Source organism: Podarcis vaucheri, assembly GCF_965113315.1.
Source record: "Podarcis vaucheri genome assembly, chromosome: 3".
NCBI lineage: Eukaryota > Metazoa > Chordata > Lepidosauria > Squamata > Lacertidae > Podarcis > Podarcis vaucheri.
Genome location: NC_138761.1, coordinates 1,470,161 through 1,491,627, shown reverse-complemented (window position 1 = coordinate 1,491,627; position 21,467 = coordinate 1,470,161). Strand labels below are relative to the sequence as shown.

Here is a 21,467-nt window from a genome sequence, read left to right as displayed (position 1 = left end):
AAAAAGTGAGCTCGGTGGGGAAACCCAGCCAAAACGGTGGGGTATTGTTGTTGTTGTTGTTGTTGTTGTTTTATTTTCTCCCTTCTGCTTTGTCCTAGATAAGGTGAACAGGAGCCATAGTGACATGCTAAGTGCAAGTTTAATGCTAAATGTCCAGCATAGGACAGTGGTACCTTGGTTCTTGAACTTCACCCGTTCCAGGAGTCCATTCAACTCCCAAAACCATTCGAAAACCAAGGCGCGGCTTCCGATTGGCTCCAGGAACTTCCTGCACTCAAGCGGAAGCCTCACTGGACATCCGGCTTCCGAAAAATGTTCGCAAACCGCAACACTTACTTCCGGGTTTGCAATGTTCAGGAGCTGATTTGTTTGGCAACTAAGCCGTTCAGGAACCAAGGTACAGTGGTGCCTCGCAAGACGAAAAGAATCCGTTCCATGATTCTCTTTGTCTAGCGGTTTTTTCGTCTTGCGAAGCAAGCCCATTGACGGATTAGCAGATTAGCGGCTATTAGCGGCTTTTAGCGGCTTATCATCTTATCGGATCAGCTGATAAGCGGCTTAGCGGCTTAGAAAAAGGGGGGGAAGGAAAAAACCCCCGCAGGAACTCGCAAGACATTGTCATCTTGCGAAGCAAGCCCATAGGAGATTCATTTTGCGAAGCACCTCCAAAACGGAAAACTCTTTCGTCTAGCGAGTTTTCCGTCTTGCGAGGCATTCGTCTTGCGGGGCACCACTGTACATGTATCTGGATTGGTTAACTTTGAGTTACAGCACAGAGGCACTCCTGAGGGTGTGGAAATTTATGTCTGTCGTCAGCCAACTTGAACTCCAAATTTGAATCTCTGTAATTTTTCTCTCTGGCGAAATAATGAAGCTTGTCAAAATAATGTGATGTCTGTGTCTGTGTGTGTGTGTCTCCAAATCTAAATTTGCAAAGTCGCATCAGAGTCGTGCTGTGTCCCCCCCCCCCCTCCGGCTGATGAATAAAAAACTTTTGTCCAGTGTAAAACATTTTGGTTACTTTGTGGACTAAGCCAGTGTGATCTGTGCTTCACTGGGGCCACAGACTGACACTTCCTCTCCTGTGCTCTGCAGCCCTCCCTCAAAATCTGCTCTGGAGGGTTGGGGTACCCTCCAGGGTATATTTTGGGGGGACATATGGGGAAGAAATAGAATTGCCAGTTGTGACAGCAGATCTAAGCATGCAGAGAAATGGGTACAATCCTAGGTATCTGTTGTATCCTGTTCAATTTCCTATGTTTTTGCTAGGCAGCAAAATAATTTAAAACGGTAAAATGAGTAAAACATTGTAAAACAGTGAAATCTCAGCAGTCATTACTCTATTCTCATGTAATTCCATTAAAAAATGTACAGTTGTAGGAGCTTTGCCTTGTTTTCCAGAGCTGTGTGGCTGCTGTACTATGAAAAGTAGAAAGCAGAGTTATTTTGATACTTGGCTGATATGGCTGAAGGGGGAACCTTAGGGATAAGTCCACCAGATAAAGCCTTGGAAAACATATATTTTGGGAAATATTGAAATATCTTTCCTATTAGAGCTAAACTCAGTTTAGTTTAAGAATATAAAATGCATATAAAATATAAAAGTAATACTGTATGGTACATATATATGGAATTAAAAAGTGTAATTGCATCACTTTTATTCAAACAACAATTACAAATGTACTCATTAATCATCTTTCATTTCCAATACCAGAAAAGGAAGTTTATTGGAATGGGCAAAAATCCATCCATCTGTAAATTGTCCTGTAAATGTTGAAAGTCAGGGTATAAATGTTATAGGCAGTGTGCCCTCTATACAATTGCCACCTTCAAAATGCAACACCAAGAACCTGCAACCTTTGTTTAGCTGAGGTGGCAAAGGGATGCATGGCGCTTTCCGCTCTTGTGTGGTGGAAGGAGCCTGAGGTCTGCATCCAGCCTGAGAGATCGGTGCATCAAGGAGTGTCTGGAATCTGGATATTGTTGAGCTCAACATTGGCGTGGATGCAAAAGGTGCTTGTGTGGGTAGAATATGTTTCCTTTTGTGCCAGAGGTATCTCCTTCAGTGTTCATCTGCAGCCTGCAGGCCACGTCCCAAACCTTTCCTGGTGCTCCTCCTAATCCTTGGGAGGGGCTTTTGCCAAGGACACAGGTGACTGCAGTGAGGAAGAGGGGATGGCAAAGCCTTATTATTAAAGTTTTGAACTCTGCACAATGCTCTTTTGGACTCTTATCACGTTAGATGATATGTCCATGAAAATACTACCATCTCAGGCTTTATCCTAATTGGTTTCTGAACCATCAGCTGTCTCTGTTTTTGTCCCTCTGATTACCCCACCCTTAGGACCATCGGTGGAGAACCTCATGCCTGCAGGCCAGACTTGGCCCAGCAGACCTCCCCATTTGGCTCACCAAGTCATCTCCAGGAAGCCACACCTGCCTGCCCTACACTTGACACTAGACCTGACATCAAATGTGGGCAGGTAAGGGCAGGGCTTCAAAGGAAAATCAAGAGCTTAAAGTGAGCTCCTGGTTGTCTCTTTTCTGGAGCAAAGCATGATCCCACCCAGCCACCTCTCAGCTCACTGGTGGTAGGAACATGCCTTGCTCAAGGAAAGGGACATAGTTTCCGTTTAACCATGGAAGCCTCTTTTCCCTCCCAGTGCTACGTTTTGCAGACTTGGTTGTTGGGTCTTCAAAGCGCAGCACAGGGCTTTCCAACAACTTCCATGGTTCTCCTTCAAACCTGCACTTTGAAATCCTGACAACTGGGGCTTCTAAGTTCAGTATCTCCTGATGTCACTATGATATCAGGTGGTTGTCAAACTTGGTCCACAAGAGGTTGAGGAGATTAAGATTTGGCCTACCGGCCAAAAGGATTTCTCTTCCTCTGACTTAGGAGAACAAAAGGTATGTACAGATTGAAACAACTTTTTCCGAGCTTGGGGTGTGTATGTGTGTTTTGCTGTATGTATTTCCAAACATAGCGGTCAGTTTATTTCACATGCTGTAGAAGGCCAAGGAATCTAATGCAGACAAAGAGTTTAAGTGTATATAGAATTGTAATTGCCTAGTATTGTCGATTGCATTCAAATAACTAAGGATTTTGGGTTAGTAAGGGCAACTAAAATAAATAAAAAAATTCCTTCCAGTAGCACCTTAAAGACCAACTAAGTTAGTTCTTGGTATGAGCTTTCGTGTGCATGCACACTTCTTCAGATTTCGTGCATGCACACGAAAGCTCATACCAAGAACTAACTTAGTTGGTCTTTAAGGTGCTACTGGAAGGAATTTTTTTTATTTTGACTATGGCAGACCAACACAGCTACCTATCTACTACTAAAATAAATAAATAAGACAGAAAGACAGACAGGCAGACAGACTGCAGATATATATATATATATATAGAGAGAGAGAGAGATTTACCTGGGAGGAATTCCTGTTGAACTTAATGATGCTTACCTTGCTATCTTATATCACATGCTAAAGCTGTGTTAGAAGCTGATGACCTGGTCCCTGAGTTCTTATTCAAAAGGAGCGCACACCTGCCACTAAGAGTCTCAGACACAAACCAGTGGCAAATGTGGCCAGGCAGCTGTTTCCGCCTACACCTGGCCAGGAATCTGGCCAGCTGGTTTTTATAATTTTAATTTTTGCACATCAGATGTTGGACAACAGCTATCTCAGATTTCAGAGATAATGCATGTTGTAATACATTGTGTCCTTGGAAGGTGGGGTTGAGTAGGGCTTAGAGGCAAATCGTGCTCCGTGTTCCTGACCATCCGATCATCACATTCCCGTTGAGAAAGTATTGCAAAATAGGCCGTTACCTACAGCTGATGAGCTCCAAGAAGAGCGAAACCTGTTAAAATAGGTCCTGTAGTATTGGCCAAGAGAGCAGCTCCTTGGTGTGGCACCCTTGCCCCAGTAAACATGCTCTGGTTATCTCTCATTTGGACTACTGCCATGCGCTCTATGTGGGGCGACCTTTGAAGGTGACCCGGAAATTACAACTAAGTCAGAATGCGGCAGCTAGACTGGTGACTGGGAGTGGCCACCAAGACCATATAACACTGGTCTTGAAAGACCTACACTGGCTCCCAGTACGTTTCTGAGCACAATTCAAAGGGTTGGTGTTGACCTTGAAAGCCCTAAACGGCCTCGGTCCAGTATATCTGAAGGAGCATCTCCACCTCCATCATTCTGCCCGGACACTGAGGTCCAGTGCCAAGGGCCTTCTGGCAGTTCGCTCGCTGCAAGAAGCCAAGTTACAGGGAACCAGGCAGAGGGCCTTCTCAGTAGTGGCACCTACTCTGTGGAACGCCCTCCCACCAGATGTCAAAGAGAAAAATAAACACCAAACTTTTAGAAGACATCTAAAGGCAGCCCTGTTTAGGGAAGCTTTTAATGTTTAATAGGTTATTGTATTTTAGTGTTTTGTTGGAAGCCGCCCAGAGTGGCTGGGGAAACCCAGCCAGATGGACGGGGTATAAATAATAAATTATTATTATTATTATTTATTAAACTATGATGCCTCCCTGGGATCACCAGTAAGGCTACCCAGGCATGTGACTTTTAAACTTTTCAAATTATTTTAGCTAATCCTGCCTTCCGAGGCAGAAGTCATAGGGCACGCTTCCATCAGCCCCTTCCCGTACCAGTACTTCTACCTTACATTTCCATTTTGACATGCAACTTACTTTTCCCCATCTGATTTCTTACATCAGAAAAATAACGAGGAAAGAATTTGCATTATCTTTTTAAATTTAGCATTCCAAAAACTCTTAGGCTGCTGCTACTACTGTTTAGAATACCAGGACTTCTGTGAAAGGCAACTGGACAGAAAAGGCAAGGCTAGTTCTTCTTTGCCATATCTAAGGAGCATCGCACGACTCCACTGATCCTGCTGATAGTCGTCTTTCAGAGAACTGACTGAGCAGCGAAATCAGTGGGAGAGGCCAAGCAGACCATATGTTCATAGCCAAACAGGTTTTTTTGTTTTGTTTTGCAAAAACATTCCTTCCATGAAAATAGGAATTCCACTCCTGGGCTTCATGTGATAAAGTTGTCCCGAATGGAAAGAAAAGGTTTTGCTCCTCCAGGGCAGTGGGAGAGGAGCTGCACACCTGCTCCCATTGAAACCTCCTGCACTTTCAATGTAGACCTTGCAAACAAATGCAAAAATGCTGTCGTCCCAGTAGCTTTTCTGGTGGCTGACGTGGAGGACTAACTTAGCATAAGCAAGGGAATCATCAGTATTACTCAGACACAATGCTGGAGAAGGAGCCACAATGGAGAGCTGCCTGTTTCTAAGTCAGCGCTGTTTGCAAAACGGAGGTGGCAGAAGTTTTTAGTGTCATTTTTATTTCCTAAAGCAAAAGCAACCATCTCACTCCTGTCAGCCTGTTTTGCAAAATAAAGTTGCCCTCTTCTTTCCCACTTGTACCTGGGTCTGTATTTAAAACAAAATTGCAGGAGGAGGTTTCTTTATCTTGCTAGCATTCCCCCCCCCCCTGCTCTGCATACATCCCAGCTCTCAGACTACCAAAGTAATTGGCGTGGTTCACTTTGCCTAGTGGTTTCTATTCGCTGTTTCCTGTGTGACTTTCTAGATCAGATGAATAGGGAAACTTCACGAACCCCCTGCAGGCTGGCTTAGCTAGAGAAGTCAATGGGGCTGAACCTCTCACTTTGTGTCTTTAGGATGATTGAGGAGAGCGGGAAGAGGAGGAGAACGATGGCGGAGAAGAGGCAGCTATTTATGGAAATGAGTAAGTGGAACTCTGTTGTAGCTGACAACTTCACAAAATAACATTCTGCAGTCTTTTGAAAGCATGTTAAAATGAACCATGGAAAGAGAAGAGAAGTCGCTGGATATTTTAAAGTTTGTAAAATGTTTATTTGAAATTGTAAAACAGAATATTTAATAACATGGGTTTTTTATTTTAATAATAATAATTTTTAACTAAATTGGTTCCACTTGAGAGTTTTGGGGTGTCACATTTCAAAGACCAGGGGTGTTTGTGAAGCTTATACGTTTACACGTTTCAGTCTTCAAATAACATCTAGTGGTTACCTCATCTCACATCCCATGACACCCTAATGAAGCATCGGTTGAATTCTGGGGACGAGGGTCTACGTTAGCTCTCAGCTTTTGGGGATCCAGCTCCCTGTTCCATGCTTGATCCTCAGTTTCCATCCCTGACCATTTTCCTTGAGATACTTGGGGAAATGCCATCTAGGGGGAGGCTGCTGGCATTGCCAAGTGTAGCTGCAAAAATGAGAAAAGAGAGAGAGAGAGAGAGAGAGGCAAGGTTCTGAGGCTGTTTGCCAACATGTCGTGGGGCCTTAAAGGACAGGATTCCTTTATTGCTCAAATACTGATAGATTATTTTTAAAGCATTACTAGAACAAAAATATTGTTTAATCAACATTCTAAAGGCAATCACAGAAACAGGTTAGTTAAATGTTCCTGTGAAAACGTTTGTTTGTTTTTAAGTGTATGAATTGTTATAATGTTTAGCAGGTAAGAACTCCAGAATGCACACCTGGGCAAGACCTTTTTGAGGTCCAACAAAAACACCACAAATGGTCATCCACTGATTGGAGGAGTATTGGGGCTGCGGGTGGGTGATTGGCATAGGGCATGACGTAGTGTTATATATGCTTTATTGATGTTTTCACTGTTGTGCTATTTTAAGTTATTTCATAGGAAATGATTCAGAATGGAAGTGAAGGAAATTAATAGTTCTGACACAGAATTACCAGCTGTCTTGAAAACTAGGCCAAAAGTGCAGTTGGGAAATGGATTCTGTGCCGGGATGTGATCCAAGGCCTCTTCCCACTATAAGACAAGAATTCTCTTGCTTCTAATTCACAGGGGCTCAGAACTTCGACGTCATCAGATTGTCAACGTATCGGACTGCCTGCAAACTGAGATTTGTGCAAAAAAGATGTAATCGTAAGTGAAAAGTTCCACCCTCTGTAGAAACATCTTAGATAAGCGCACATGTCAAGATTTATCTTCGCACAAACTCCTCTGTATTGCACCGACTCAGCTCACAATAAGAACAAATCAACCCAAACCTTGCATTGTTTGGGGAAAGATAGACAAAATTAAAAGTGGTAATGCCAAGCTGGGAAAAGCTTTCTGTGCCTCCACCTCCTTTGCACAATGTCCTTGTTGTCATGTGCTGATGTGCTCCTGTTGATCCACGTGAAGCACACAAAGACTAGCTTTTATTTGGAAGATCCCATGATGTGCTTTCTTCTGGCCAGGGGACAGTCTGGTGCTTTGAAGTACATGCTTGAAGATCACACACAGAAAACTTGAATGACCAAGTGAAGGGCAGTGTTCAGACGGGAGTAAAGTGTTGTAGCTGTGCATAAACCACAGGGCAATGTGCAAGAGAGGGGTGTGTTGAAGAGGCATGGTTTGTAGATTATCTGAAAAATGTATGTGATGTGAACACAACGTTAGTGGGATTTCAAGAGGCACTGTAAAAATCGAGAAGTATTGTTAATATGAAATAGTGGGGGAAGGGAAGTTTAATGGCAATACGAAAGAAGGGAATGTGTAATTAAAGATAAAATATGGATGATTCTCAGAGACGCTGAAGGAAGTTCAAAAAGAGACAATTTGTTGAAATTTGGATAAAAATGTATAATTGTATGGAAAAACAATAAAAATTTATTTTAAAAAAAGAGGCATGGAGAAGGCCGTGTGACTTAGAAATGATGTTGAGAGGAGGAAACAGCCTGCTGGGAGGAAGCTCTCTCTCTGGGTGTGTAATTGGACTCTCTGGCACTGAGCACGTTCTTGTTAGTTTGGAAATGTCACAGGAAGGGTCTGTTGGGCAGGGTCACGTGGCAGAGCGAAGAATGAGGAGGCTTCTTCCAGACAGCCAGTATTTTGTGGGAGAGATGGAGTGGCATCCTGGGAAATTCAGGTTACACAATTAAAGTGGGCTTGGGCTGCCTGAGCAACAAACCCCTGCTCGTCCCAGAAAGTGCAGAATAACAATCGCTCGACACAAAAGAATCAGAACAACTCGCTCAATAGACAGAGGATGCCATGTAACCAAATCAGGATGAGTGCTCAATCAACATGTCATCTGGAAGTCACCTAAGCGATAAAAAAGAAGCAGGGAATCATGTCCTAGAGAATGCAAGGGCCATGGCAAGATCATCATGTGGCATGGCTGTATTTGGGGTAGAAAGTAAAGGGTTGGGGCCCTGATCCAGTGGAGCTGAAAGACCCTACCCTGCCCTCTTCCATGTGGATCATTAGAGAGTGTCACACTTATAGAATCATAGAATCATAGAGTTGGAATAGACCACAAGGGCCACCGAGTCCAACCCCCTGCCAAGCAGGAAACACCATCAGAGCACTCCTGACATATGGTTGTCAAGCCTCTGCTTAAAGACCTCCAAAGTAGGAGACTCCACCACACTCCTTGGCAGCAAATTCCACTGTCGAACAGCTCTTACTGTCAGGAAGTTCTTCCTAATGTTTAGGTGGAATCTTCTTTCTTGTAGTTTGGATCCATTGCTCCGTGTCCGCTTCTCTGGAGCAGCAGAAAACAACCTTTCTCCCTCCTCTATGTGACATCCTTTTATATATTGGAACATGGCTATCATATCACCCCTTAACCTCCTCTTCTCCAGGCTAAAGAGAGCCATCCACACCCCACCCTTGGGTGGTTGGCCCATCCTCCATCTCCCCCCCCCACTCCATGCAAGGGGGCAGTCGCTTGCTTGCAAGCAGAGTTCAGTGGACTAACAGCCCCCCGCCCTCTCCACCCTCCCCTGTTAGAATAAGGAAAGCCTGGCTGTTCTCAAGGGGCTTCTCTTTGTGTTTCGCCACCAGGGGCTGCTGTATCTGTGGAAACAGCACTATGGGGACATCTGGTAATGGGAAAACAAACAACTGTGGCTTAGCTTTAGGTTTACCAAGAAGGGAACTGTGTTTGGGGGAGGCAGGCGGGCAGCAACGCCCAGTTATTGAATCCAGACAAGATGCTGTATTTGCAGCGTCTGGCCTTGTTTAGTGCAACCAAGAGGGGAGGGGTGCCACTCACCTTACTGGATTTCAGTCCTGTTTCCTAGCCAGAATGCATCCCCCAAAGTTGATGCAATGCATCCTCAGTCTGCCAAAATATACTTCTGCACGTGGCCACGCTCATGCTGCCTCAGTGCTGGGGCCAAGGAGGCTGACTGGGGGTGGTGAGGGGGTGCAGTTTCTCCCCACACCACTTTTTCCTCAGCCAGGCTTTCCCCTCTTCCTTGTGTACCGATAAGGCAAGCGCAAGTCTACACTCAACCCTGGACAGCCAGCCACAAAGATTGGCCATGTAAACTGAATTTCAGTCTTGCAACGCCAAGTTAAGACTGTGAAGAGAAATGCCCAGATAATCATGGAGCCTCAGCTGTAATTTGACAGTACTGGCGGAACCCCTGGAGAAAGCTGGCAGAGAGCAGCTTGACTCTGTTGGCTGAAGAGTTAGCAGAATGCACAAAGACTCATAAGAGTTGAAGAGACCCAAGGGGTCATCTAGTCCAACCCCCTGCAATGCACAAACTGCAACTAAGGAATCCCTAACAGATAGGATAGCTGTCCAGCCAGCCACCCACATGAGCTGTGCCTGTAGAAGGAAATTCCTGGAAAAGTCACTGTGTTTTACGGTAGGGATGCTTCATAAAAACGCAGCCAAACTTGCATCAGTTAGGAGTACAGTGGTGCCTCACAAGACGAAATTAATCCGTTCAGTGAGTCTCTTCGTCTAGCGGTTTTTTCGTCTTGCGAAGCAACCCTATTAGCGGCTTAGCGCTATTAGCGGTTTAGCGGCTATTAAAGGCTTAGCGGCTATTAAAGGCTTAGCGGACTAGCAGCTAAAACGCTATTAGCTGCTTAGAAAAAGGGGGGGGGGAGCGAACACTCGCAAGACGTTTTCGTCTTGCAAAGCAAGCCCATAGGGAAAATCGTCTTGCGAAGCAGCTCAAAAACGGAAAACCCTTTCATCTAGCGGGTTTTCCGTCTTGCGAGGCATTCGTCTTGCGGGGCACCACTGTAAAACTTGTCTTTCCCCTTTCTCTTCCAGTTCACCTTGTGGATATCTGGAATATGATTGAAGCCTTCCGAGATAATGGCCTTAACACATTGGATCACAACACGGAGATCAATGTGTCTCGATTAGAAACCATCATTTCCTCCATCTACTACCAGCTGAACAAACGCCTTCCTTCTACTCACCAGATCAGCGTGGAGCAATCCATCAGCCTTCTCCTCAACTTCATGATAGCAGCATATGACAGGTCAGGGGCTTCTATCTCCTCCAGGCTGCGTTGCTTCCCGGTGGCCACTGTGTGGGCTGGGGCAGAGCCCTGGGCTAGAGCAGGTGTTGGCCCTCGACAGAGAATCACACCCGTCTTTCATCCTCAGAGCCCTTCTTTGAGCAAGGTGGTTTATCCCCCTGTGGTGTCTCGGTGTTCCTTCAGGCTGCAGATCCAGACAGATTTGTGAGCTCATGTGCTGTAGTCATCTGCTCTGTCAGCAATTAAAAGCGGAGCGAATGTTCCTGCTGCAAAGTGAGCATGGGCCCAGGACGTGACCCTGCAGCACACACACACTTCAAACCCCGTTGCTCAGTTTTGGATTCCACACGCCAAGAAATCTGACCAATTGAAAGGTTATAGAGGGTGATGGGGGTTTTTCCACCTGAATGTGTGGATTCAAAAACTACATTTTTTAAATCGCGCAATCCAATTCCATGAGGCTAAAAGGAGCCTTCCTCGCAACCTCTCTCCAAAGGTGCTTTTACACAAGCTGCTGGGGGCATGGAAATTGCTGCAGCGGTTGTTGCCAAAGGCTGGCTCGAGCTAACGTTTCCCCATGGAGTTGCACGCCCAAGTTACACGTTCTGTGCTACTGCAGGGGAGAGCATGTTGTACCCAGTTGTGGGTACCAGCCCTACCCCTTCCTAGTCCCTTTGGCCTCTTTCCTTGGGGCTGAACATGAAGGTGAAGCAGCAGTTTCACTTGTGAATCTCCAGTAATCAACCTCATCCCCAGTTTTAGGCCATTGTGGAGCAATGTGTAAGCCTCTAATCCCAGCCAAGAGCAGGAGAGCCAAAAACTCCTCAAGATAGGCTTTGCTTCATTTCACCTGGCTGGCAGCTGTTGACGTTTTTCTGCTGTGCGTGTTGGAACAGTGTGCGCTCGTGGGCAAGAGAGATGGAAAACTTGGTTTTACTGGCAGGGAAGACTCTGCTGGTGTTTTGGCTGGGAGCTCTCTGTCTTTCTGCAGCTGCCCTCTCAGGTAGAATCTGCTCCTCTTCCTCCTCAATGGTTGCAGTTGGGAGGCAGAAGACTTTGTAGACCAGAGGAGGACAAGTTGTGTCGTGGTGGAAGTACAATAATGTATCACGAGATCTGTTTACTTAATGTTTTGAGACTTGGGGGCTGATAGCATTCTTGGGAGTCCTTTTTCTTTTATAGCCTTCCTATGTGTACAAAGTAGCCCAGTCAGTGCAGAAGAGGCGTCTCTTATCAAAAGGCCTCTTGTTTTGCTCAGGTGGAAAGCATTCTGCCATCCTCTTAGGATAATTGCGTGTCAATGGCCGAGGACCTTTGTGCATCTTCATTCTGCTAGGAGTGTTTGAAAAGCATGCCCCTTTCCTTTATGGCAATAGAATTGTGTTTGACAGCATGGATGCAGGCAAAAACATCTCAGCACATCTCATTATTTCGATAACCTCTGTTGGGCGCAGCTAACGGAAGCCTTCTCTCTCTCTCTCTCTCTCTCTCTCTCTCTCTCCCTCTCCCTCTCTCCCTCTCTTTCCTGCTTGGCAGGGGGTTGGACTCGATGGCCCTTGTGGTCTCTTCCAACTCTATGATTCTATGATTCTATGATTCTCTCTCCCCCCCACATCTTGTATAAGATGTTCCACCCCATGACCAGCCAGGAAAATGTGGGGCAATTTTCCTTCTTGGACACTTCCTGAATGTTGCTTTTGTGTTGTCCTGCTGAATAAATTGTGTCTGTGCATGAATGGATCATAGACTTGCTCCTGCCACAACGTGCAGCGTCTGGGTTGCAAGCTGCCCTGAGCATGGTTTTAGCTTTGGAGAGGTAGCATAAAAATAAAATGATTGATTGATTGATTGAACTGCAGTTTGTTTTTTTACAGTGAGGGCCACGGAAAGTTGACGGTGTTTTCCATAAAAGCCATGTTGGCAACCATGTGCGGTGGGAAGATTCTGGACAAGTTGAGATGTGAGTATTTTAAGGAGATAATTCAGGATAGGTGGAAGGATACTGCATTATCCTGTCCTTAAAAGTAAAAAAAAATGCCCCCCCATCAGCTGTAGAAGCTATCCTTTGTTTTGTGTTCTTCTGCTTACCTGTTCAGTAACAAGAGTGCAGGAAGAGTCTGCTGAATCAAGTTGCTGGATCAGTCCCTTGAGCACAAGTATCACTGGAGTTATGTGAGAATGAGAAAAACGTTTCTCTGAAGACTTGAGGCTCAGCTGAGAGTAGCAATGTGGGGCAGGGGAGAGTGCCTGCCATTTCTCTCCTTGGTCTTGCCTGCTGGATCTGCCTTCCGGAAGGCCTGGTGCTGACTGGGAACATTTTTGGGGGTTTCCCTGGTGAATGGGAGTCAGCTGTTCTCCCGCTCTGGGCAGGCCTCTCTTCTGCTGCCTTGGCCGCCGCAACCCTTCACTTTTCCCAGTTCCAGCCCACCAGAGTTTCTCTCGTCGCCGTCTTCCATTTGACGCCCCCCTAAGCCTCTTTCGCCCGGGGACTTGGCTCTGCTTTCTCCTGCCAATCCCTGAGTGTCCTTTTGCAAATAACTGACTCTGCCTGCTCAGTTTGCGGCACACCTGCTGGAGAGCAGTACTTGACTTGGTTCCTAGCACCTTTCTGTCCTTGGGTGTGTATAAATAACTTCTTCCTGGCTGTGCACTAGGAGTTCCAGTAGGCACTGCAGGCATCATTTTTTATCCTGGGCTTTCTGTTCCCCCCACCCCACTTTAAAATAAAATTAAAATACAATGCAATAGGTAAAGGGGTAAAGGGGCCCCTGACTGTTAGGTCCAGTTGCGGCCAACTCTGGGGTTGCGGCGCTCATCTCGCTTTATTGGCCAAGGGAGCCAGCGTACAGCTTCCGGGTCATGTGGCCAGCATGACTAAGCCACTTCTGGCGAACCAGAGCAGCGCACGGAAACGCCGTTTACCTTCCCGCCGGAGGGGTACCTACTTGCACTTTGACGTGCTTTCGAACTGCTAGGTTGGCAGGAACTGGGACAGAGCAACGGGAGCTCACCCCGCCGCGGGGATTCGAACCGCTGATCTTCTATCGGCAAGTCCTAGGCTCTGTGGTTTAACCCACAGCGCCAGCCGCGTCCAGCAATACTGTGGTGCTAATTTTCTCCCCAAGAATAAAATTCCCAGACAGGGTCAGCCTGAAACGTTTTGATGCCTGGGGTTCAAAATCAGGCTGATCTTCCCTCTCCTCTTTTCCTAGCATTGAAAATAATTTCACATTAGATAACTGCTGACTCAGCTGCCCTTCAGCAGCACTCAAGATCTTCTTCCTCACGCTTCCTGACAGTCAGGCTGGATGCCTCTCCTTGAACCCCCTCTTTGGGCTTTTCTGGCCCCCGATGAGCTCACGCTGCCCCTCCAGACTGGAGCTTCTGTTTCGGTGCTTCTTGAGATCAGAGGCAGCCAGGGAACAAGGCTGACAGGATCAGGCGGTGGCCAGGGGCTGTCCATCTGAAGTATTGGTCAAAAGGAGCCTTGTTTTCTGCTCTGGCTGGGTGTGCTCTTGATGATCTGTTTCCACTATGTCATCCACAATTTGTCTGCTTAACTAGCAGACATCCTGGCTTCTCTTTGCCCTGATCAACTTTCCTCGCTCTCTTACAGTCCTTCTGATTGTAGAACCTACAAGTTCCTGGCCTGCTGCTTATTAATTTCATGAAATGTATACACCATTTGAGTGTCAAAAACCTCAAAGGGGATTACAAAATTACAAAGCCATAAAATAAGGAAAAAATTACAATACAGTGGTACCTCGGGTTACGAACAGCCTAGTTAACTAACTTTTTGGATTATGAACACTGTTTTATTTATTTTATAGTACAGTACATTGATTATTGCTTTCATTTTATGGATCAGTGGTCTTGTTAGATAGTAAAATTCATGTTAAATTGCTGATTTAGGGGTCGTTTTTAAAAGTCTGGAACAGATTAATCCATTTTGTGTTACTTTCTATGGGAAAGTGTGCCTTGGTTTAAGAACGCTTTGGTTTAAGAACGGACTTCCGGAATGGATTAAGTTCATAAACCAAGGTACCACTGTACATTAAAACATATAAGAAGTTAGCAGATTAAAATTCACACCAGCATTTCTAAGCATCATTACAGAGGAGGCAGGTTTAGTCGTTGTCTGAGGACTATCCCTGCCTCCGGGTCTGGTCCTGACCGGATGGATACTAGAATCAGCAAGGGATACCCACATGACCTGAAGGTGCTGCTGTGCAATGCCAGGTCAATGATTCATAAGACCACTGCCATCCATGACTTGATCATGGATGGAGGATTTGACCTGGCATGTGTAACAGAGACTTGGTTGGATGAAGCAGATGGGCCTGTCCTTGCCGCTGCTTGTCCACCAGGTTTCTCTTACGCACAGCAACCCAGGTCATGTGGGCGGGGAGGGGGGGTTGCAGTGATTTTTAGGAAGTCATTAGTTTGCACCAGGCGTCCTATTGGGAAGACCCAGTTTTCTGAGTGCATGTTCTGGAAGTTGGGCAATAGGGGCAGTACAGGATTCCTTTTGGTGTACCGACCTCCCCGCTGCGCCAAGGATTCCCTGCCCGAGCTGCTTCAGGTCGTGGCGGATGTTCTCCTGGAGACACCTAGCTTGGTCGTCCTAGGGGATTTTAACATCCATGCCGACACGACCTTACAAGGGGCCGCTCGGGACTTCGTGGAAAGCATGGCCTCCATGGGGCTGTCCCTGAATAAGTCTGGCCCAACCCATAGCCGTGGACATGCCTTGGACCTGGTGTTTACCTCTATGGATGTTGGTGATCTGACACTAAGTAAAAGCGAAACGAAAGAAGTGCCATGGTCAGATCACTTCCTGGTGCAACTGGACTTCTCTGCGACCCATCCCCTCTGCAGGGAGGTGGGACCAATTCGGATGGTCCGCCCCCGCCACTTAATGGATCCAAATGGTTTCCAGAGAGTGGTAGGGGATGCTTTATCCCATGTTGATGGCCTTTCAGCTGATTCCCTGGTGGCCCGCTGGAATGTGGAGTTAACCAGGGCTATTGACTGTTTGGCTCCGAAGCGCCCTCTCCGATTGCATGGAGCCCGGACAGCCCCGTGGTTTTCCACGGATCTGAGGGCAATGAAACAATCGTTGAGACGGCTAGAGCGCCGGTGGCGGATAACTCATTCCGAATCTGACCGGACACAGGTTAGAGCTCAACGTCGAGCCTACCAAGTGGCGATAGCGACGGCGAAGAAGAATTTCTTCACCGCCTCTATTGCATCTGCAGAAAACAGCAGCAGGAGACTTTTTCAGGTGGTTCACAATTTAGCGGAACCACCTGCAACATCAGGGCCCAGTACGGGCCACATGTTCTCCTGCAATGATTTTGCAAAGTTTTTTGCAGATAAAATCGCTCAGATTCGGGAAGAAGTAGACTCCACCGTGGGAGCAGGGCCGGGGCGGGAGAGTGCTAGAGTTCTGTCTAGTCAAGTTGAGTGGGATCAATTCCAATCTGTTACCTCCGAGGATGTGGACAGGCTGCTTGGACGAGTGAAACCAACCACCTGTCTCCTGGATCCTTGCCCATCCTGGCTTATAAAAGCTAGCCGGGAAGGACTGGGCGATGGGCTTCGTGGGGTGGTGAATGCTTCCCTCCGTGAGGGAGCCTTCCCAGACCCGCTGAAAGAGGCGGTTATTAAACCGCTTCTTAAAAAACCATCTTTAGATGCGGCCACGATGGCCAACTATCGCCCAGTCTCAAATCTTCCATTCCTGGGCAAGGTGATTGAGCGAGCGGTTGCCGAACAACTCCAGGCACGCCTGGAAGAAGCGGACCATTTGGATCCCTTCCAGTCGGGATTCAGGCCTCATCATGGGACTGAAACTGCCTTGGTCGCACTGGTTGATGATCTCCGGCGGGCTAGGGACAAAGGTGAGAGCTGTTTCCTAGTTCTGCTGGATCTCTCAGCGGCGTTCGATACCATCGACCATAGCATCCTTCTGGACCGTCTTGAGGGGCTGGGAGCTGGGGGCACTGTTATACAGTGGTTCCGCTCCTTCCTCCTGGGCCGTATTCAGAAAGTGGTGGTGGGGGATGAGTGTTCAGACCCCTGGGCTCTCACTTCTGGGGTGCCTCAGGGTTCTGTCCTCTCCCCCATGCTTTTCAACATCTACATGCGGCCGCTGGGAGAGATCATCAGGAGGTTTGGGCTGGGTGTTCATCAGTATGCGGATGATACCCAGCTCTACCTCTCTTTTAAATCAGAACCAGTGAAGGCAGTGAAGGTCCTGTGTGAGTGTCTGGAGGCGGTTGGAGGATGGATGGCGGCTAACAGATTGAGGTTGAATCCTGACAAGACAGAAGTACTGTTTTTGGGGGACAGGAGGCGGGCAGGTGTGGATGATTCCCTGGTCCTGAATGGGGTAACTGTGCCCCTGAAGGACCAGGTGCGCAGCCTGGGAGTCATTTTGGACTCACAGCTGTCCATGGAGGCACAGGTTAAATCTGTGTCCAGGGCGGCTGTTTACCAGCTCCATCTGGTACGTAGGCTGAGACCCTATCTGCCTGCGGACTGTCTCGCCAGAGTGGTGCATGCTCTGGTTATCTCCCGCTTGGACTACTGCAATGCGCTCTACGTGGGGCTACCTTTGAAGGTGACTCGGAAACTACAACTAATCCAGAATGCGGCAGCTAGACTGGTGACTGGGAGCGGCCGCCGAGACCATATAACACCGGTCTTGAAAGACCTGCATTGGTTCCCAGTACGTTTCCGAGCACAATTCAAAGTGTTGGTGCTGACCTTTAAAGCCCTAAACGGCCTCGGTCCAGTATACCTGAAGGAGCGTCTCCACCCCCATCATTCTGCCCGGACGCTGAGGTCCAGCGCCGAGGGCCTTCTGGCGGTTCCCTCATTGCGAGAAGCAAAGCTACAGGGAACCAGGCAGAGGGCCTTCTCGGTAGTGGCGCCCGCCCTGTGGAACGCCCTTCCAGCAGATGTCAAAGCGATAAACAACTACCTGACATTCAGGAGACATCTTAAGGCAGCCCTGTTCAGGGAAGTTTTTAGCGTGTGATATTTTATTGTATTTTTGGTTTTTATGGAAGCCGCCCAGAGTGGCTGGGGAGGCCCAGCCAGATGGGCGGGGTATAAACAATAAATTATTATTATTATATTATTGTCTCAACAAGAACGTTTTGGCAGCTAGCGCGCAGAAGGTCCTTTTTCTTCATCCTCCTCCTTCATAGAAGAAGTGTTGCATTTGGCTTGTCTTTCCCCTCCGCTCCACCACCAGCAGAGCCAAGATGCTTCACCATCGCCGCCTTGATCCTTCCACATGTGGAGCTCCTGTTCTCAAAGCTTTGTGCGCTGTGCTTTCAGGACTATTTGGCGTTCTGATTTCCTCTTAACTTCATTCTAGATACAGGTGAATAGTTCTTCCATTCTCCACTCAAGTACAGCTGTGTTAGGTTGGCTTGTGTCAAACCTTATAAGTTTCACGGTTGTCAGAGCTGCTACCAGGTCCCAGCTCACATAGGACCACGCCACACAGCGTCCACTTTAAAAGAGTCTTTATTGAGTTACAGGTTTCATTTCCGAACTGCAGCGTGCAGCTCTACACCTTCTGCTCTAGGTCGGCGAAGACCCGTCTGAGTCCCCGCCTCTTGCACACCAGCTTAATACCCTAGCCTTGCTCCACCTCCTTCGCCTCTCCCTACGTCTCTGGGTCCTTCTGCCCCCCTGGGCCTCCTCCCTTCTACTCTCCTCTGACGCTGACCCCCCTGATCCTTCTGCCTCCTTGCGGCGGGCTTTAGGACCTGGCTCACTCTCCGGGCTGCTTACTGCTCCAGCTTCCGCTGCATTTGAACTTGGCGCGCGCGCCCAACTCTCTACTTTCCTCTTAACCGTTGCCTCGCTCTCTGAGGAGGGCGTGACCACCCCTGACTCGTGCCCTCCCTCCTGCTGACAGCCTCCGGAACCCGATGCCTGGCTACCTTCCTCCCTGCTGCTCTCAGTCTTGAGCGTGGGTCCCGACTTCCAGCTGCTGCCGCCCTCAGTTATGAGCGTGGGTCCCGACTTCCAGCTGCTGCTCTCTGAATCTCCTCTGTTCCCTTCCTCCTGGGGTGTCCCCCCGGATCCCCCCCTTGCTCTGCTCACTGGGGCTCCCTTTTGGGAATCCTCTGACTCACTGCTTAGGCTTGGAGATCTCGGGTCGTCATCATCACTCATTCTCCCTTCGGCTTCCTCCCCCTCGCTCTCTGTTTCCACCCTTCTCTGCGTCTCTGCTTCTGAACCCCTGACATCCATCCCCCCCTCGAAGCCCCCCCTTCCCCCCTCCCCGCTGTCAGGTGTGGGTGCTGGGCGCTCCATCATCATGGGAGGGAATGCTGGATACAGGTCGCTCCCCGCGGGTGGCCGCCAACTGAAGACCTCCGAGTCTTCCCCCTCGCGGTCGTCGACGTTGACTCGTTGCTCTTCCATCTCTGTACCGCCGTGCTCGAACCCGAGGTCCTCCCCGAACACGTCCATGTCAGTCTCTGCGTCGGTCGCTCGACCTGGCATCTCCAGCCACTTCCTGCGCCATCGCTCCTCTGGTCGATCGTCCCACCAATACGAGTTGCCTGATACCGAACCTGCCGGTGAACCTTCTGGGGAACGGGTGCTCCGTGCGGGTTCCCCTTCTGAGTCGAATCCATGGAACGTGCTGGAAGAAAGTGTGGGTGTGAACAACCAGTCGTCGAAGAAGCTCGCTGGCATGGGTTTGTGTGGGAAGAGGGCATGAAACTCGTCCTTGAGCAGGGGTTCCTCCAAAGCGTAGTCTGGTACCCAGCTATTGGCGCTGGCCCGGGTGCCCTCTCTGGCTAAGAGGTATTCGACTCCCTCTTCCCCCCATCTGGAGTCCAAAATCTCCGTGACCTCGTTGATGTGGTCCTGGTGCTTCACCTCCCGCGTCTCCGTCCGTTCCCGGAGCGGACTTGGCGCCGTCCCTGGCTCCTGGAACCTGTGAGGTGCCTTGTAGGGAGTGAGCACCGACCTGTGGAACACCGGATGCATTCTGGAACCCTCCGGCAGCGCCAGTCGGAAGGCTACCGGGTTGATCTGCGCTTCGACTTGGTACGGACCGATCTGCTTGTGCCCCAACTTCTTCTTGGCAAGCGACCTGGTCGGCACTGCGTGGGCTGCCAACCAGACCCAGTCTCCCACTTGGATCACTTCGCCAACCCGCCTGTGCTTGTCAGCTTGCACCTTGTAGGCGTGCTTAGCTAGCTCCAGCTGCCGTCTGAGTTGATCGTGGACCGCCTGCAGCTCTGACGCGAACGCGTCCGCCGTCTGTGGTTCTCCTTCCCCCACTCTCTCCAGTCCCGGGAAGGTTCTGGGATTCCTCCCATTGTTGGCAAAGAACGGCGTCACTCCTGTGGACACGTGCTTCGTGTTGTTGTAAGCGAACTCGGCTAGCGGCAGGTAATCCACCCACGTCGCAGGCTGTTGATTGGCATAGCATCTCAGGTACTGCTGCATGATGGCATTGACCCTCTCTGCTTGCCCGTTGGTCTGCGGGTGTCTTGCTGATGCCAGATTGACCTTGACATTTAGAAAACCCATCAGCTTCTGCCAGAAAGACGAGATGAACTGGCGTCCGCGGTCGGACAGGATAGACCGTGGCAGGCCATGCACTTTGAACACGTGATCTATGAACAGTTTGGCGGTTTGTTCCGCCGTGGCCACCTTCGCACACGGAATGAAATGTGCCATCTTGGTGAACAAGTCCACCACCACTAGCACAGCTGTCTTGCCTCTCGAGTTGGGTAAATCCGTCACAAAGTCCAGGGCCACCCTCTCCCACGGTTCAAACGGTGTTTGCAGCGGTTCTAACAGTCCCGCCGGTGGTCTGTGTACCGGCTTGGCCCTCTGGCAGGTGTCGCACCTCGCGACGTAGTCCGCGACCTCTCCTCTCAGCCTGGGCCACCAGAAGTCTCTCGCGACTAATTCCATCGTTTTCTCTGTGCCAAAGTGACCGGCCGTGGGTGCGTCGTGCAACTGTTGCAGTACCTTGGCGCGAAGGTCGTCTCCTGGTACATAGACAGCCCCTTTGCGTAGGAGCAAGCCGTCCCGCACCTGGAACTCGTCCGTGGAAGCCGTGCCTCTGAGCAGTTCCGCCATCTTGTCTTGCGCGAATGAGTCGTCCCGCAATGCACGTCGCACCGCATCCAGGTCTACTGTAGCTGAGGCACACGCCCACGCCGTCGGTGCGAAGATGTGCATGGCCGCCGCTGGCGTCACCTCTTCTAGGTATTGCGGTTTTCGGGACAGTGCATCCGCCATGATGTTGGTGTCGCCTGGGACGTACTCTATTCGGAAATTGAAGTCAGCAAAGAACTCCGCCCAACGTATCTGCCTCTGGTTCAGGAACTGAGCCGTGCGCCAGTGCTCCAGATTCTTGTGGTCCGTGCAGACCTGCACCGTGTGCTTGGCGCCGATTAGGAAGTGCCTCCACGCCTTGAAAGCTGCATGAATGGCCAGCAACTCCCTGTCCCAGATGGTGTAGTTCTGCTCCGACTTGCTGAGCTTTCTGGAGTAGAACGCTCCCGGCCGCCACACCCCCTGCGGGTCTCGCTGCAGCAGGACAGCTCCCACGGCTCTGTCTGACGCGTCTGTCTCTACCCTCAACGGTTTACTGGGGTCGATATGCAGCAGTTGCTTCTCCGATGCGAAGAGATGCTTGAGCGCTTGAAAGGACTGTTCCGCCTGCTCCGTCCAGATGAATTTCTTTTTTTTGGAGCTGAGCGTGTCCGTAATTGCTGCCGTCTGCATCGCGAACCCCTTGATAAACTTGCGATAGAAGTTGGCGAAGCCGACAAACCGCTGGACCTCCTTCCGGTTGCGCGGGCTTTTCCAATCCAATACCGCACGAACCTTGGTGCTGTCCATGGCTATCCCCTTGTCCGACAACTTGTATCCCAGGAAATCCACCTCCGTCGTGTCGAACTGGCACTTCTCCAGCTTGGCGTACAGTCTATGTTGTTGCAACCTGCTGAGCACCTCCCTCACGTCTCGGTCGTGAGCTTGCTGCGAGTCAGAGAAAATCAGGATGTCATCCAGGAAGCAGACGCATGTCTTGTAGAGGAGTCCCTCCAACACGTGATGCATAAAAGCTTGAAAACAGTGAGAGCCATTTTGTAATC

At 49.1% G+C, this 21,467-nt stretch overlaps 1 protein-coding gene and 1 long non-coding RNA gene across 9 annotated transcripts in view; one reads left to right on the top strand and one right to left on the bottom strand.

Moving 5' to 3' along the window:
- LOC309529773 overlaps positions 1 to 21,467 on the bottom strand; it is a 405,398-nt gene that overhangs the window by 37,447 nt on the left and 346,484 nt on the right. The gene's annotated exons all lie outside the window — the stretch shown is intronic.
- The window catches only part of DTNB (dystrobrevin beta), a 114,372-nt gene that overhangs the window by 10,340 nt on the left and 82,565 nt on the right, over positions 1 to 21,467 (top strand). For all 8 annotated transcript variants that reach the window (XM_082217603.1, XM_082217609.1, XM_082217608.1 and 5 more), the window contains exons 2-5: positions 5,704 to 5,771; positions 6,881 to 6,961; positions 10,101 to 10,314; positions 12,189 to 12,274. In XM_082217603.1, the coding sequence (XP_082073729.1) occupies positions 5,705 to 5,771; positions 6,881 to 6,961; positions 10,101 to 10,314; positions 12,189 to 12,274 (448 nt within the window). In that variant the 5' untranslated portion in view covers position 5,704. The remainder of the gene's footprint in view (positions 1 to 5,703; positions 5,772 to 6,880; positions 6,962 to 10,100; positions 10,315 to 12,188; positions 12,275 to 21,467) is intronic.